The sequence below is a fragment of the Cervus elaphus genome, chromosome 19 (assembly GCF_910594005.1).
Source record: "Cervus elaphus chromosome 19, mCerEla1.1, whole genome shotgun sequence".
NCBI classification, from domain to species: domain Eukaryota; kingdom Metazoa; phylum Chordata; class Mammalia; order Artiodactyla; family Cervidae; genus Cervus; species Cervus elaphus.
This window is the reverse complement of record NC_057833.1, coordinates 23,042,012-23,058,095: the sequence shown is the minus strand read 5'-3', so window position 1 is coordinate 23,058,095 and position 16,084 is coordinate 23,042,012. Positions and strand designations below refer to the sequence as shown.

The following is a 16,084-nucleotide window of genomic DNA, read 5'->3' as shown; positions in this document are numbered from 1 at the left end:
CAACAAAAACTCTGCTCTTAGGAATATTTGTATTAAGAACGATGTATTTTTAAAAATTAGCTAAATTGAGCTAATCCTTTTCCTTATGTTAGAGAACATTTAAACTAAAGAAAACAATTTTCTTGTTCTGAGTTTAATAAAAATGTTTATTTAAATCTGAAAAGTTGGCAGAAGAATCTCAGATTTACATAACAGTTTGTATCCAGTAGTTTTCTGGGTAACACAAACATGAGTATGGCCAACAGGTATAAATATGTTTTTGGAAGTATTTTGTTGAAAACTAATAAATATAGCCCCCAAAAGACACATTCTGAAAAGGTACGAAAGTTTGGGGTCAGCGGAGAGCTTCAGTTAACTGTATGTCCCAAGGCCTCATTCCTTCCTGTTTGTAAAATTACCAGTCTTGTAGCTGTAAGTTTTAGTTTTAACATGGTAACATATCAACAAATTATTACTGATATAGGCTTTTCAATTTGCTCAAAATTACGAAGTATAAGTGGAATGAAGCAGCATTTCCAGTTGACAAATGGATCCACAGGTAATGCCATGTCTCTCAAATTAAGTTTGTGACAATTAAACCAAAAAATTGTAGCAATGAGAAAACTATTGACAAAGTACAACCATGGAATGTTCATTTCAATGTAAGCTGGAATCTGTACTTTAAGTAAAAGGATAATTACTTGAAGCAGGACAAATGGTAACCAGGTACCAAGAAAACAAATAATCAACTTGGGCAAGAGTGTTTTTTTAGAGTTCATGGTATAAGAAGAGTGGGATGAAAAGGGAAAATACAGGATAGTCTCGTTCATGTAGGAAGTTATCCTAACAGCCTGTACCAAGGTAATGACTTCTGACCAAGAGGTTATAAAACCCATAAATAAAATTGTCACCATGGAAAATGACAGCCAGTAACTCTGAGCACCAATATAGAAAGGGCATTGATGAGAATACACATTCTGTGCCTTCAGGCTTTGGTAGACAGCTGGATCTCCCAAAACATAAGTAAGGACAGAAATCCAAATTAAAATAACTGTAAAGAAATAACATACTTTTTGACACTTAAATGGAAGCTTGGTGGCTTTAGAGAAATTCAGGTAATAATCTATACAAGCTATCAGGAAAACTGGATAATGCAAAAAACCGTAAGTAAAAGAAACAATTTGAATAAATAGGCAGATGTGGTATTTAGTAAACCTAATGCCTAAAAGCACAAAATCCCTGAAATAAGATATAATGGAAATATTCACCAAAAGTAGAAGATCAGCAAATGCTAGTGAAATGCAAAAATATTCCAAAAAATTTTGATGGGTGTTTTTCCTTTTCATTCCTAATGTAAGGATATTTAACAGTATTTTCCCAAGTATAATCAAGAATAACAGACAGTTACCATCTAGAAGCTGATGTGTTTGATGCAGCTGGTACTGAAAAGAGCAGTTCTCTGAATTAAGAGCACTCATTTTTCGAGTTAAATTTCAAAGGCCTGCTGCTACAATAAAACAGTGCTTCACTTGATTTTTCATCCCTGCAAAGAAAAGTGAAAAGAAAACCTTGATGCCATCTTGATGTTCTCACTATTATAAAACTTTACAAAGTAAGCACCTCAAAAATCTACTTTAATCCAGTCACTTCCCCAAATAATTAACCTTATATTTCTCACACTTACAGAACACTTATACAGAGTATGATCAAGAAGAATTCATGCATATACTCTGGTCATTCTTTGAGAAGCAGATGGTCAGAACTCACATCTATAACCAAACTGCTTTATTTAAATTAGTTAGCTTACTTTTTTAGGATAAATTTCTTGAATGCCCTTCTCTTCCTGATTTCAATTTAAATTGTTTAAATTCAAAGTATTTTTTAAAAGGTAGATAAACACTTTATTTACCAGAGCCAAAATATAGGCTTCAAACAGCAGCCTGATCAGAATACTCAGAACAATCCATTGATAGCTGTTGACTCAGTCCCACTCTGACTCTAGACATCACCCGGTTTTGTTTTTCTGCCCATGAAATTTAGATAATACTCAGGATGCCCCTTTAGTATAGCTGCTTTCAAAGCTTTTTAGCTGCAGGGTCATCATTTAAATAAATTTCCAAAGCTCAAAGATATAAAACAGATGGTTCAGGTGAAAATCACGAGAATACTGGTAAAAGAAAGATTTAACTTCTGGATGTGACCTGTCAAGTGCGGCACCTAGAGAGATGAAAGAAGATGGGGAAGGAGCAGGGACTGAACAGGGCTACCTGAAAACATCAAGAATTGCTAGGTAAGTGCAAAGCAATAGGAATGCAGCTGCATAATCTTTTATCCTGCATTTCACTTAAGTAAAAGTCCTGTTGAAATTTATCATGGCATTTTTTTTAACATATAACATTCACAAGGCATAACAACATTTAATGTGTAGAAAATATAGAGTGAAAACTATCTTCCTATCTGAAGAAATATTTTTAATGGCTGCATAATAGCCCATCATAAGGAGGTATCACTTTTAGCCTGTCCCCAATTGCTGACATTCATGAGGAAGTTTTTTGTTACTGTTGGGGCTGGGTTTTTTTTCCTTGCTGTTATACAAAGTGGTGGAACAGTCTTGCAGAAACAACTTTGGGTCAAATGTGCGTTTTGTCTTGAGGGTGTTTCTTAAATTTCCTTCTTTGTCTTCCACCCTTTCCTGATTTCTTCCTCTTTGAACTTCCTCCTTCATCATTGCTTTTCCCTGCTTGTAAGGCTGTTCAAGCTCCATTCCTGTTGCTTTGCACTTACCTAGCAATTCTTGGTGTTTTTTTTAAAGATATTATACATGTACAGAAAAAGGTACACGTCAAGTTATTAATATGGTATTCCACTTACAGGTTTTTCTGAATTTCTCAAACTTTAAGGAAAAAAAAAGGGGGAGTATCAAGTCTAAGAAGTAAAAGAAACCTGAAATTGCCTAGAAACAGGTAACACAATTTCAAGGAAGCTATGAGGATCCTGTCTGAGGCTAAAGAAAAGAAATCAGTATGGGAGAGGGTTGGTCACCAGTTCTGTTGACAAAATCAACTATAATTTGACGGAGTCCTTCCTAGTTGAGAAGAGAATTCAACTCTTCTCAACTAAGCTGACTTCTAAGCTTTTATATTTGCCATTACATTACCCAGTTTTAGCAAGAATATTGCTAAGTTGGTTTAGCCAGAATCCCCCCCTCTATGTCTGATCAGGTTCCTCATCCTCACCAACCTTCAGGTGATGTCTAACCACCTTGACCTGCCTTCACAAGAATTCTGATAAGTCAGTTTAACCAGAATCCCCTCTCACCACTGATGTTTTCCTTGGTAATAGTCCATTCACAGACCCCTACCTTCTTCCCTGGCTGTAAATTCCCACTTTGATTGCATCTGAGCTTGAGTCCAGTCTCCACACCCGACTGCAAAATCCCAGTATTGTGGTACCCGTGCCTATTGCAATGGTCTTAATATCTAACTCACTGTTCTTTAAAAAGGATCATGAATAATTTTGTCTTTAACATACTCTCATGGATATAAATCGACCTTGTCATTAAGGCACACAAATAATGTACCTATTTACACACACATGTATATATGTAAAGATAACTATAAAAATCATCCAATACCTATTTCCATAACTATACGTTATAAAAGAACAAATCAAACAAGTTCTGGGTATATGCTCAATTTTTTTTAACTATATTCAAAATACACTATAAACTTTACCCTCTCAAAAAAGTTCCATTTCAGATTTGATACACCAGGGCACAGAATCATGGCTACCACCCTGACTGCTACTGGCTTTGGGTAAGGAAACCTGGGTGGAATGACAAGAACATATGAAATCCTCCTTGTAAAAAAAAAAAAAAATTAAAAATTAAAAAAAAAAAATAAAAAAATTAAAAAAAAGAAATCCTCCTTGTGCCAAGGAAAGAACTGGCTTAGTTTTAAATGGCAGATGTTGGGAATGGGGGGGTGGGGTGGGGGCGGGGAGGGGAGGAAGGGAAATGGTATGGGTTCATAAAGACCTACTTTTTACAAGTATGTTTAGGATTAAAAGGAAGAAAGAATCATCAGTATAAAATGACTGTGTCCTTTATAACTCCTATCCAAAATTCAAAAAGTAAAGCTAAGGAATCGTGTTTAAGTAGGAAACATCCAAGGAATGTTTGCCAAGTTTCCCCTTCACCACTGACTCTCTGAGGGGAGCTGCTTGAGAAAGACAGGGTCCCTAGAGGAGGGAAGTAACCCTGAGTGTCTCCCAGGGGCTAAGGGGGGTCAGAGAAGAGGAAGGGGGTGGGGGCGGCCCCCGCCAAGGAGTCACAAACCAGGAGGCTCTTCAAAAGAAGATCGGAAGAGAGAGACAAGCTTGAAATGGCGTATGTAGGAGATCACAGAGCTGGGGCAAACTTCAGAGGCAAGAAAAACAAGACCCAGGGAAGACAGGCCACTGAGGTAATAAAAAGCAGTCAAAGGGAAGTATGTTGGAAAATGACATGGAAACCAAAACTTTCTTAGGTGAAAATGTTACACCCCACGTCCCCCAGAAACTACTAAAAGTATTTAAAATTGCAATATTTTGTTGGACAAAAGTCCTTTGATAGGCTACCTGTCCCCAGTCTTCCCTTGACTACTAGGTCAGAGACTTATTAAGATATGATCCTTTCCTGCATGATGTTTTAGACTACTTATGAATCAAGTCATGCTCTTATACAACTTAAGAAGTTAACGTGCACGTCCTTTTCAAGGCATCTTTGGACTTGCTGTGTGATCTGGCCAGTTTAGAAGTATTAGCAGGCTAGGCCTGAGAGAAACAAAACATTATTTCTTTTCACTGACCCAGTCTCTGCTTTTCCATGTATTAATACAACCCAACGAATTCTCAATGGCACACTCTACTTACTCTGCTTCCTCCAACAGGCCCTTCTTGGCTGATGATCTTCCTAGTTTACTTCAGTTTCACTGCCTTTAATTATTTTGTTTTTGGTTCCTGGCATACCAAAATGCCATGCAAATAAGCTGTGTGTGAAAGAAAACAAAAATAACCATCATTAATAGCCATCTAAATAATTGCAGCTCAGTGCAACTGCCTCCAGATCTCTGCTTAGAAAAACTATTTGTGGGATTAGAGCAAGTAACTAATTGTTTATAATCTTTTTTCCAGCAAAAGGAAGAAAAGGGATACTTAGACTGTGTGTGTGTGTGTGTGCACTCAGTCATGTCTGACTTTTTTAAATGTTTTTTTAAATTATTTTAGTTGGAGGCTAATTACAATATTGTGGTGGCTTTTGCCATACATGAACGTGAATCAGCCATGGGTGTACATGTGTCCCCCATCCTGAATCCCCCTCCCACCTCCCTCCCCATCTCATCCCTCAGGGTTATCCCAGTGCACTGGCTTTGAGTGCCCTGTCTCATGCATCGAAGCTGGACAGACAATCTATTTCACATATGTAATATACATGTTTCAGTGCTATTCTTTCAAATCATCCCACCTTCACCTTCTCCCAGAGTCCAAAATTCTGTTATTTATATCTGTGTCTCTTTTGCTGTCTCGCATATAGGGTGATTGTTACCATCTTTCTAAATTCCATATGTATGCATTAATATACCGTATTGGTGTTTTTCTTTCTGCATGTCCAACTCTTTGTGATACCACAGACTGTAGCCCGCCAGGCTCCTCCGTCCATGGGATTCTCCAGGCAAGAATACTGGAGTGGGTTACCATTTCCTCCTCCAGGGGATCCTTTCTGGCCCAGGAACTGAACCTGAGTCTCTTGGGTCTCCTGCACTGGCAGGCGGGTTCTGTATCACTGCTGGGAGCCCCTGATACTTGGATGAAGTCACCAAAGACCCTGAGATACAAGTGCGGATAACAGGAACCCTGCTCACACGGCAGTCTTCAGCCACAGGTTCAGAGTCTAAACTAGCAGTTCTCAAACTGTTTTGTTTCAGGACCTTTTGACACTTGTTCCATGTTAACATTTTTTTTTTAAGTGAAAAACTACTCTCTTTTCCCAAACAAAAAAACTGAGTGAGCTCAGTTGCACTCTTTCACATTTCACAAATTACTTAAGTATCTGGCTCAGTAGCAGGCAGCTGAATTCTCATCTATAAAAATCAGCTGCAATATCACACATGTAGCTTTTGTAAAGTCTGCTGTATATTAATGAAAGTTTGAGAGTAAAACAAAAAAGGTATATAACTTCATAGCATTATTACAATCAAATGGCTGTGTTACGCAATCACAGAAAAACTTAACAAAACCATCTGCATTAACAAGATGGGAAGATGAGCACAGTTAACATTCTGGTCTATTGTTACACAGAAAATGAGATTAGCCTGTAGCTGGATTTGCTGAACCTCCCGAGTGAAGAAAGCCTGTGGGAGAAATAATGTATTAAGCCTTGTCCAGCGGTTTCACATACTTTTTTCCTAACCCTTACAAGCATCATGAAAAGTAGGCATTTTTTTCCTATGAGGAAACGCTCGGGGGTTAACCAGCACATTTCCCTGGGATGCATGACTGTTAAGTGCTGAAGCTTGAAGTTCAACCTTGGGTCTGACTTCAAAACTCTTCAGGAAGCCACAATTACGGCTCAGCTCACAACTGGAAATGTAGAAAGGGATCTAATTTATGTGAACAAGCTTTCCAAGTAAGAGTGACTATGTAGATTACTTGTACCCATAGGAGCGGAGCAGAGTCTCTCAGGGTACTCTTCCTGCCACAGGGAATCAATGCCATGTCTTCCAGACGGTATAGCTCAACACAGTGGGACCTGTCAACCTGGGTCCTTGAGTGACTGCATGTGGCAGAGCAGCAAAGCCCCCGGGGATTCAGAATGGATGGACAGTGGAAGCAGGAAGACAGTCTGTTATATCAAGCTGGGAGGATTCATGATTATACGTTATGGCCTATCCTGACACTTAAAAATGCCTTGTAATTCTCTTAACATTTCCTTAAGGAATAGCATGTAGTATTTATATTATCAAAATTTATAAATCTATAGTAGACAAAACAATTATGAAAAGCAGCAATGCAAATATAAGAAAATCAAGAAAATAAAAATTCAGTTTTAAATTTCCACTAAACTGTTTTTGTACTGTCTTGTTCTGGCATTCTTATATTTGCCTATATTGAAAGAGAAGGTCTTGATTCAGTGACCCAAATTTTCACCTTAAGAAAAAGAAAAGTAAGGGAATTCCCTGGAGTCCAGTGATTAGGACTCTGCACTCTTACTGCTGAGGGTGTAGGTTCAATCCCTGGTCAGGGAACTAAGATCTCACATGGTTCACAGTGTGGCCAAAAAAAAAAAAAAAAGAGTAAAGTAAATCCCAAAGTAACCAAGGGAAGGCTATAATAAAGAGCAGAAAACAAGACATTCTAAAATACACACAACAGTAAAAACAGTCAAAAGCTGGTTCTTTGAAAAACAAAACAATAAAACTATAAACCTCCAACCAAACTGAGAAAAAAACTTAGGAAAATTAGGAAAGAGAGGGCCTCAGTACAGATCCTACAAACATTATAAAGATAATAGGGGACTATTTAGAATAATTTTCTTCCAATAAATGAGACAACTGTGATGAAACAGACAAATTTCCGGAAAGACATGAACTACCAAAACTCATTCAAAAAGATCCCTTAAAAAAATAGGGCTCACGGGGCTTCCCTGGTGGCTCAGTGGTAATGAGTTCGCCTGCCAGTGCAGGAGACACGAGTTCAATCCCTGACCTGGGAAGATCCCATGTGCCGAGCAGCAAGCTCCAGGGCACAGGAGCCGCAGTGACTGAAGCCCGGTCAGCGGTGCGTTCAGCCGCAACTCCCGAGCCCGTGTGTTCTAGAGCTTGGTGGTGGCAACAAGAGAAGATGTGATGAGAAGCCCTCGCACAACTAGAGATAGCCCCCGTGTGCTGCAATTAGAGAAAAGCCTGTGCAGTGACGAAGACCCAACCCAGCCAGAAATAAATATATAAACACATTTTAAAAAAATTCCTATTAAAGAAATTGACTTTGTACTTAAAAACCTTCCCACAAAGAAAATTTTAGGCTCAGATGTTTGCACAGATGAATTCTGCCAAACACTTAAGGAAGAAATACCAAAGAGAAGAGAAGAGAGAAACACCTTCCAACTTATTTTACAAGACCAGAATTACCCTTATAACAAAAAACATAGACATTTCAAGAAAACTAAATTATAAAGCATCATCCCTCAAGAATACGAGGCAAAAAACCTTAACAAAACATATGCTATGAAATGAAATTCATTAATGTACAAAAATAATATAACAACCTAATACATCATAGCTAATGCAATCTTGGTTTAACACTAGAGAATGATGTGATTCATCATGTTAACAGAATAAAGGAGAAAAACTATATGATCATCTGAATAGATGTAGAAAAAGCACTTAACAAAACCCAACATGATAAAAAAAAAAACTCACAAAAACAAAGAGAAGGGAACTTTCCAAGCAGATAAAAAGCATCAATGAAAAACCCAAATACTGAAAGAGTGGTGCTTTTCCCCCTGAATCAGGAGCCATGCAAGGATGTCCACCCTCCAACCCTCCTCAACATTTCATTAGAGGTCTTAGCTAACACAGGAAGTCATTAAGAAGAAATAAAAGGCATGTACATAGGAAACAAGGAAAGCTGTCTTTAATCATAAGTGATATGATTGAGTACTTAGAAAGTCTGCAGTAAGAGCGACTAAAATAAGTAAATCTAGCAAGGCTGCAGATTAATTTTTTAAAATCAATTTCTATATACCAGTGATACTGGAAAATGAAATCACATTTGCCATAGCATCAAAAATATGAAAGATGTAGGGCTGTTTAACAAATAACATGCAAGCACAGTATTCTGAATATTTTAAACACTCAGAAATAGCACTTGTGTATGCTTTTGTATCATTTGTGGACAAAAACTTATAGACAGGTACAAAAATCCTCTTTTGCAACTGAGAACTCCCTGTTCAGCATCAATTCTGATACAGATAAGAAGGAACATGATACCTAAAATGGACTCAAGTAATGTAGAGTCCCTTGCACTGCAAGGAGATCCAACCAGTCCATCCTAAAGGAGATCAGTCCTGGGTGTTCACTGGAAGGACTGATGTTGAAGCTGAAACTCCAATACTTTGGTCACCTCATGCGAAGAGTTGACTCATTGGAAAAGACCCTGATGCTGGGAGGGATTGGGGGCAGGAGGAGAAGGGGACGACAGAGGATGAGATGGTTGGATGGCATCACCGACTCGATGGGCATCAGTTTGAGTAAACTCCGGGAGGTGGTGATGGACAGGGAGGCCTGGCGTGCTGCGATTCATGGGGTCACAAAGAGTCGGACACGACTGAGCGACTGAACTGAACTGAATACACACAAAGGTTGCTTCCAGGATTATTGAATTGACAATTTAAAAGCATAAACTATGAGGGAAATGACTATATTGATTCAGTGCTCTAATTTTAGTGCTGACATGAAACAAGGACGGCTTGTTTTTTAAGACTTTCCACCTTGAGAACACAATGTCTGTACTTCAGAAGGTACTGGCACAGCCCAGTGATCTGCCCTAGGACGTGACAGCCTAGGAGTGAATGATTTCAACTTTATTCATGTTTAGAGGGTGTGAAAAATTAAAAACCAATCAGATCTGTCTCTTCTGACCCTAAACATGGGCCTAAGATAAACTGTTTGAGAAAACTGGATCCTAAAGGTTACAGGTGGGGAATTTTTGAAGAGTGTCCATATCCCACTGGAGATTAAAGAAGGGGACCTCAAAGAATTCTGGACTTACAACTGTGGACTGAGCAAAAGTTCTTTTTAAAAGGGCTATCTTGAAGATTATGACTCAAACACTAGAGGAACTACAGTGACTGGCAGTGGAAGGAATCAGAACATGTTAAATTCTTCAAAAACGCATTGACAAATAATTTTGTCTATGTCACACATAAGTTTTAAAAAGCCCTTTACACTTATAAAGACATTGCAGAAAGAAATTAAAGAAGATCTAAATCAATGAAGACATTTATGATGGACTGTAAGACTCAGCCAAGTTTTTTGTAGAAATTGGCAAGCTGATTCTACAGCTTATATGGAAATATAAAGGACCCAACAGAGCCAAAATAATTTTTAAGAACAAAGTTGGTGAACTTACATTACCTGATTTTAAGAACTGTTATAAAAGGTACAGAAATAAAGAGGGAGCATTAGCATAAGGGGGAGAAGGAAATGGCAACCCACTCCAGTCTTCTTGCCTAGAGAATCCCGTGGACAGAGGAGCCTAGTGGGCTGCTGTCCATAGGGTCACACAGAGTCGGACACAGCTGAAGCGACTTAGCACACATGTATGGATTGGAGAAGGAAATGGCAACCCACTCCAGTATTCTTGTACGGAGAATCCCAGGGACAGAGGAGCCTGGTGGGCTGCCAGATATCTATGGGGTCACACAGAGTCAGACACGACTGAAGCGACTTAGCAGCATCAGCATTAGCATAAGGATGGGATTTCCAGTGGTAAAGAATCCACCCACCAACGCAGGAGACACAAGAGACACAGGTTCGATTCCTGGGTTGGGAAGATCCCTTGGCGTAGGAAATGGCAACCCACTCCAGTATTCTTCCCTGGAAAACTCCATGGACAGAGAAGCCTGGAGGGCTACAGTCCATGGGGTCACATAGAGTTGGCCGCAACTGAGCAGCATTTCCGTAAGGATAGTCCTATAAATCAATGGAACAGAAGAGAATCTAGTAGACTCACATATTTATGGTCAGTTGATTCTCAACAAAAGGACAAGTTAATTAAGAAAGGGAAGGATGGTATTTTCTAAAAATGGTGCTAGAAAATGAATATCCATATGGGAAAAATTAACCTTAATTCTTACCTCACACCATACACAAAAATAAACTCCAAATGGACCATAAGACTAAATGTAGAAGTGAAGCTGAAATTTGTAAAAGAAAACAGGAGATCTTTGTGATCCTAGTAGGTATATTAGTTTCCAAGGGCTGCCATAAAAAATTACCAAAACAAATCTGGGTAGTCAAAACAACAGAAATTAATCTTCTCACAGTTCTGGGGGCCAGAAATCTGAAATCAAGGTCTCAGCACAGCTGTGCTTCCTTAAGGCTCTAGAGGAGCATCCTTCCTTGCCTCTTCCAGTTTCTGGAGACTTGTGGCATTCCTTGGCTTGTGCCAGCAGAACACCTGTCTCTGCCTCCATCTTTACATAGACTTCTCCCCTGTGTTGTCTCTGTGTGTCCTCTCCTCTTTCAAGAACCCTGGTCACTGCATTCGCTTCAGTTCAGTCGCTCAGTTGTGACTCTTTGCGACCCCATGAACTGCAGCACGCCAGGCCTCCCTGTCCATAACCAACTCCCAGAGTTTACTCAAACTCGTGTCCATTGAGTCGGTGACGCCATCCAGCCATCTCATCCTCTGTCGTCCCCTCCTCCTCCTGCCCCCAATCCCTCCCAGCATCAGGGTCTTTTCCAATGAGTCAACTCTTTGCATGAGGTGGCCAAAATATTGGAGTTTCAGCTTCAACATCAGTCCTTCCAGTGAACACCCAGGACTGATGTCCTTTAGGATGGACTGGTTGGATCTCCTTGCAGTCCAAGGGACTCTCAAGAGTCTTCTCCAACACCACAGTTCAAAAGCATCAATTCTTCGGCACTCAGCTTTCTCCACAGTCCAACTCCACATCCATACATGACCACTGGAAAAAAAATAGCCTTGACTAGACAGACCTTTGATGGCAAAGTAATGTCTCTGCTTTTTAATATGCTGTCTAGGTTGGTCATAACTTTCCTTCCAAGGAGTAAGCGTCTTTTCATTTCATGGCTGCAATCACCATCTGCAGTGATTTTGGAGCCCCCAAAAATAAAGTCTCACACTGTTTCCACTTTTTCCCCATCTATTTCCCATGAAGTGATGGGACCAGATGCCACGATCTTAGTTTTCTGAATGTTGAGCTTTAAGCCAACTTTTTCACTCTCCTCTTTCACTTTCATCAAGAGGCTGTTTAGTTCTTCTTCACTTTCTGCCATAAGGGTGGTGTCATCTGCAATTCAGGGCCCGCCCTATTCTGGTATGGCCTTACCTTCATTACATCTTCAAAAACCTATTTCCAAATAAAGTTGCATTTCAGATAGACAAGAATTTGCGGGGAGGGACCCAAAGCTAGTGGAAGTGATAGAATTTCAGCTGAGCTATTTGAAATCCTAAAAGATGATGCAGTTAAGTGCTGCACTCAATATGCCAGCAAATTTGGAAAACTCAGCAGTAGCCACAAGACTGAAAAAGGTCAGCTTTCATTCCAATTCCAAAGAAGGGCAATGCCAAAGAACGTTCAAAGTACCATACAATTGCGCTCATTTCACATGCTAGCAAGGTAATGCTTAAAATCTTTCAAGCTAGGCTTCAACAGTATGTGAACCAAGAAATTCCAGATGTTCAAGCTGGATTTAGAAAAAGCAGAGAAATCAGAGATCAAATTGCCAACATCTGCTAGATCATAGAAGCAAGAGAATTCCAGAAAAATATCTACTGCTTCACTGACTACACTAAAGCCTTTGACTGTGTAGATCAAAACAAACTGGAAAATTCCTAGAGATGGGAATATCAGACCACCTTACCTGTCTGTGAAACCTGTATGCAGGTCGAGAAGCAACAGTTAGAACTGGACATGGAACAATGGACCAGTTTCAAATTGGGAAAGGAGTATGTCAAGGCTATATATTGTCACCCTGCTTATTTAACTTACATGCAGAGTACATCATGTGAAATGCTGGGCTGGATGAATGACAAGCTGGAATCAAGATTGCAGAGAGAAATACCAACACTCAGATACAATGATATCACTCTAATGGCAGAAAGAGAAGAGGAACTAAAGAACCTCTTGATGAGGGTGAAAGAGGAGAGTGAAAAAGCTGGCTTAAAACTCAACATTCAAAAAACTAAGATCATGGCCTCTGGTCCCATCACTTCATGGCAAACAGATGGGGGAAAAGTGGAACCAGTGACTGATTTTATTTTCTTGGGCTCCAAAATCACTGTGGACGGTGATTATAGCCATGAAATTAAAAGACTCTTGCTCCTTAGAAGAAAAGCTATGACAAACCCAGACAGCTTATTAAATAGCAGAGACAGCACTTTGCGAACAAATGTCCTGAACAGTCAAAGCTACGGTTTTTCCAGTAACCATGTATGGATGTGAGCACTGGACCATGAAAGAGGCGGAGCACCAAAGAAGTGATGCTTTTGAACTGTGGTGTTGGAGAAGACTCTTGAGAGTCCCTTGGACTGCAAGGAGATCAAAATAGTCAATCCTAAAGGAAATCAACCCTGAATATTCACTGGAAGGTCTGATGCTGAAGCTCCAATACTTTGGCCACCTGATGTGAAGAGCTGACTTACTGGAAAAGACCCTGATGCTGGGAAAGACTGAAGGCAGGAGGAGAAGGCGATGCCAGAGGATGAGATGGTTGGATGGCATCATTGACTCAATGGACATGAGTCTGAGCCAACTCCAGGAGACAGTGAAGGACAGGGAAGCCTAGGATACTGCAGTTCACAGGGTCGCAGAGCTGGACACGACTTAAGTGACTGAAAAACAACTGGGCCTCCACTGCAGTGGTCACAGCTCTCTCAGCAGGGGCACATGTGCTCGCGCACACACACAGGCTGATAAATTGGACTCAGTTAAAAAGCAAATATTTACTTCTCTTTAAAAGCATAGTTAAGAAAAACAAAAGTTATAGACTTTACAGTGAGAAGATATACAGGGTATCTTATCAATGACCTGGACCCAGAATAAGAACAGACTCTTATAACTCTAAGATAATTAGCCTTTCAAAAAATGGGCGGAAGATCTGAACAGACGTGTTCAGGAAACAAAGGCCACAGTGAGACTAGAAGAGTTAAAATTTAAAGACTGACAATACGTGTGTTGACAAGGATGTAGAACGACCTGAAAGTGCTTAAACAGCTTGCAGATTTCTTAACAACACTGACATCTGATCACCATTTTATCCAATAACCCTCCTCTGAGGTATTTACCCAAGAAAAGTGAAGATGTATGTCCACAAAAAGGGACTTGGACACAAATGTATGTGGCACCTTGATTCACCATGGCTCCAAAACCCACACCACATGTCCACCAACAGGAGAATGGATAAATAAACTGTGTGTTAAGTCGCTCCAGTGATGTCTGACTCTTTGCAACCCTACAGACCATAGCCCATCAGGCTCCTCTGTTCACAGGATTCTCCAGGCAAGACCCAGGGACTGAACCCGAGTCTTTTTAGTCTCCTGCATTGGCAGGTGGATTCTTCACCATTAGCACCACCTAAGTAGTATTGGATTTCCCTGATGGCTCAGACGGTAAAGCGTCTGCCTACAATGCAGGAGACCCGGGTTAAATCCCTGGGTTGGGAAGATTTCCTGGAGAAGGAAATGGTAACCCACTCCAGTATTCTTGCCTGGAAAATCCCATGGACGGAGAAGCCTGGTAGGCTACAGTCCATGGGGTCGCAAAGAGTCAGACATGACTGAGCGACTTCATTTTCACTTTCAAACAGTAGTATACCCATAGAATATACTTTTTATGGATAGAAAGTATAATAATAGAAGAACAGATAGACAGTAGAATACTTTTCAGCAATAAAAAGGAATAAAGCACTGATACATGCTACACAGGGATAAATTAAAAAAACATGCTGAAAGAAAACATCCTAACACAAAATAGTACAGACTGCATAATTCCAATTATATGGAATTATAGAACAGCAGAACTAATCTATAGAGTCAGACATACCATCAGTAGAAACCTAGGGCCAGGCTGGGGCAGAGGCACTAGGCAACTTTTTTGTAGAGATGAAAATGTAATTTATTTGGATTGGGGTGGTGGTTCAACAAGTTAATATATATCTTTCAAAATTCAAACTGAACATGGAAATGGGTATGTTTGTTTATTTATTTTTAATGCTTTCATCTCAAAATATTAAAAGTAAAAATCTAGAATTAATTTAAATATTCATCAATAGGAAATTGGCTATATAAACTATGATACAACCTCCAATGAAGCTGTTTCTTTCCTTTCCAAGAAAATAGGAACAGGAACATAAGCATCACCTTGGAGCTTGCTATGGGCTTCCTAGGTGGCTCAATTGAACAGAATCAGCCCGCCAAGCAGGACACTCTGGTTCGATCCCTGGGTTGGGAAGATCCCTTGGAAAAGAAAATGGCAACTCACTCCACTATTCTTGCCTGGGAAATCCCATGGACAGAGGAGCCTGGCGGGCTACAGTCCACGGGGTTTCGAAGAGACATGACTTAGTAACTAAACACCACAGCAAGGAGCTTATTATAAATACAGAATCTCAGGCTCCAACTTGGAGCTGCTGAATCAATCAGCATTTTTAATAAAATCTTCAGAGGAGTCATATATACTGATAATAGACTGAAGAATGCCAGCAACAGAGAAAGCACAGTGGCAATCTAATTTATACCTCAGGGCCCCCAAAAGGCTTAGGAATTGTTGGCCCAGGTAACTTTGAAAAGGGATGCAAAGATGGGACCAAAAACAAGAGGATTAGCTGCAAATGAAATAAACAGATCCGAGATTCCTTCCCCAATTCAATGCAACAGGTAACAGTCTCTCCCAAACTGTGGAATAAGAATGGAGCTGTTCTCTGGCATGGGGAACACAGAGTTGAAGATGACTCTGGCAAGAGTTGAAGATGAAGGGCTACCAGGCTGAAAACAGACTCTGAGTAAAACTATGCACATTCAAAGTTGAGACCTCCCCAGCCTTCTTTTCCTCACTTAGATTGCAAGAATACCATTTTCACAAAACATAAAGATCCAAACATCCTTCTCTAGGGATCAATCCAGGAAGAAATAGTAAAGATGCTGACACTGATTCTCCCCTAAGGAAACTTCCCGGATTATGCTCTACTCATAAGTATGACCAGACATCCACAGATCCTCAGACATTCGAAGAAAATCTCTACAATGAAAAGTCAAACCCACAAGCAGAAAAAAAAGATAACTTGTAGAAAAGAGACACAGTGCTAGAAGAAAACACTATTTA

The 16,084-nt window shown here is 39.9% G+C and overlaps 1 protein-coding gene and 1 non-coding gene across 2 annotated transcripts in view; one reads left to right on the top strand and one right to left on the bottom strand.

Moving 5' to 3' along the window:
• Nucleotides 1–128: 128 nt before the first annotated feature.
• The window catches only part of GPR160 (G protein-coupled receptor 160), a 53,062-nt gene continuing 37,106 nt past the window's right edge, over nt 129–16,084 (bottom strand). The window contains exons 3-4 of the mRNA XM_043875430.1: nt 4,891–5,006; nt 129–1,522 (exon numbers count right to left, since the gene is read on the bottom strand). Of these exons, the coding sequence (XP_043731365.1) occupies nt 441–1,457 (1,017 nt within the window). The 5' untranslated portion in view covers nt 1,458–1,522; nt 4,891–5,006 and the 3' untranslated portion in view covers nt 129–440. The remainder of the gene's footprint in view (nt 1,523–4,890; nt 5,007–16,084) is intronic.
• On the top strand, nt 8,879–9,001 carry LOC122676271. Its single transcript, XR_006335540.1, has one exon. It is a non-coding gene; the product is annotated as a small nucleolar RNA SNORA40 (small nucleolar RNA).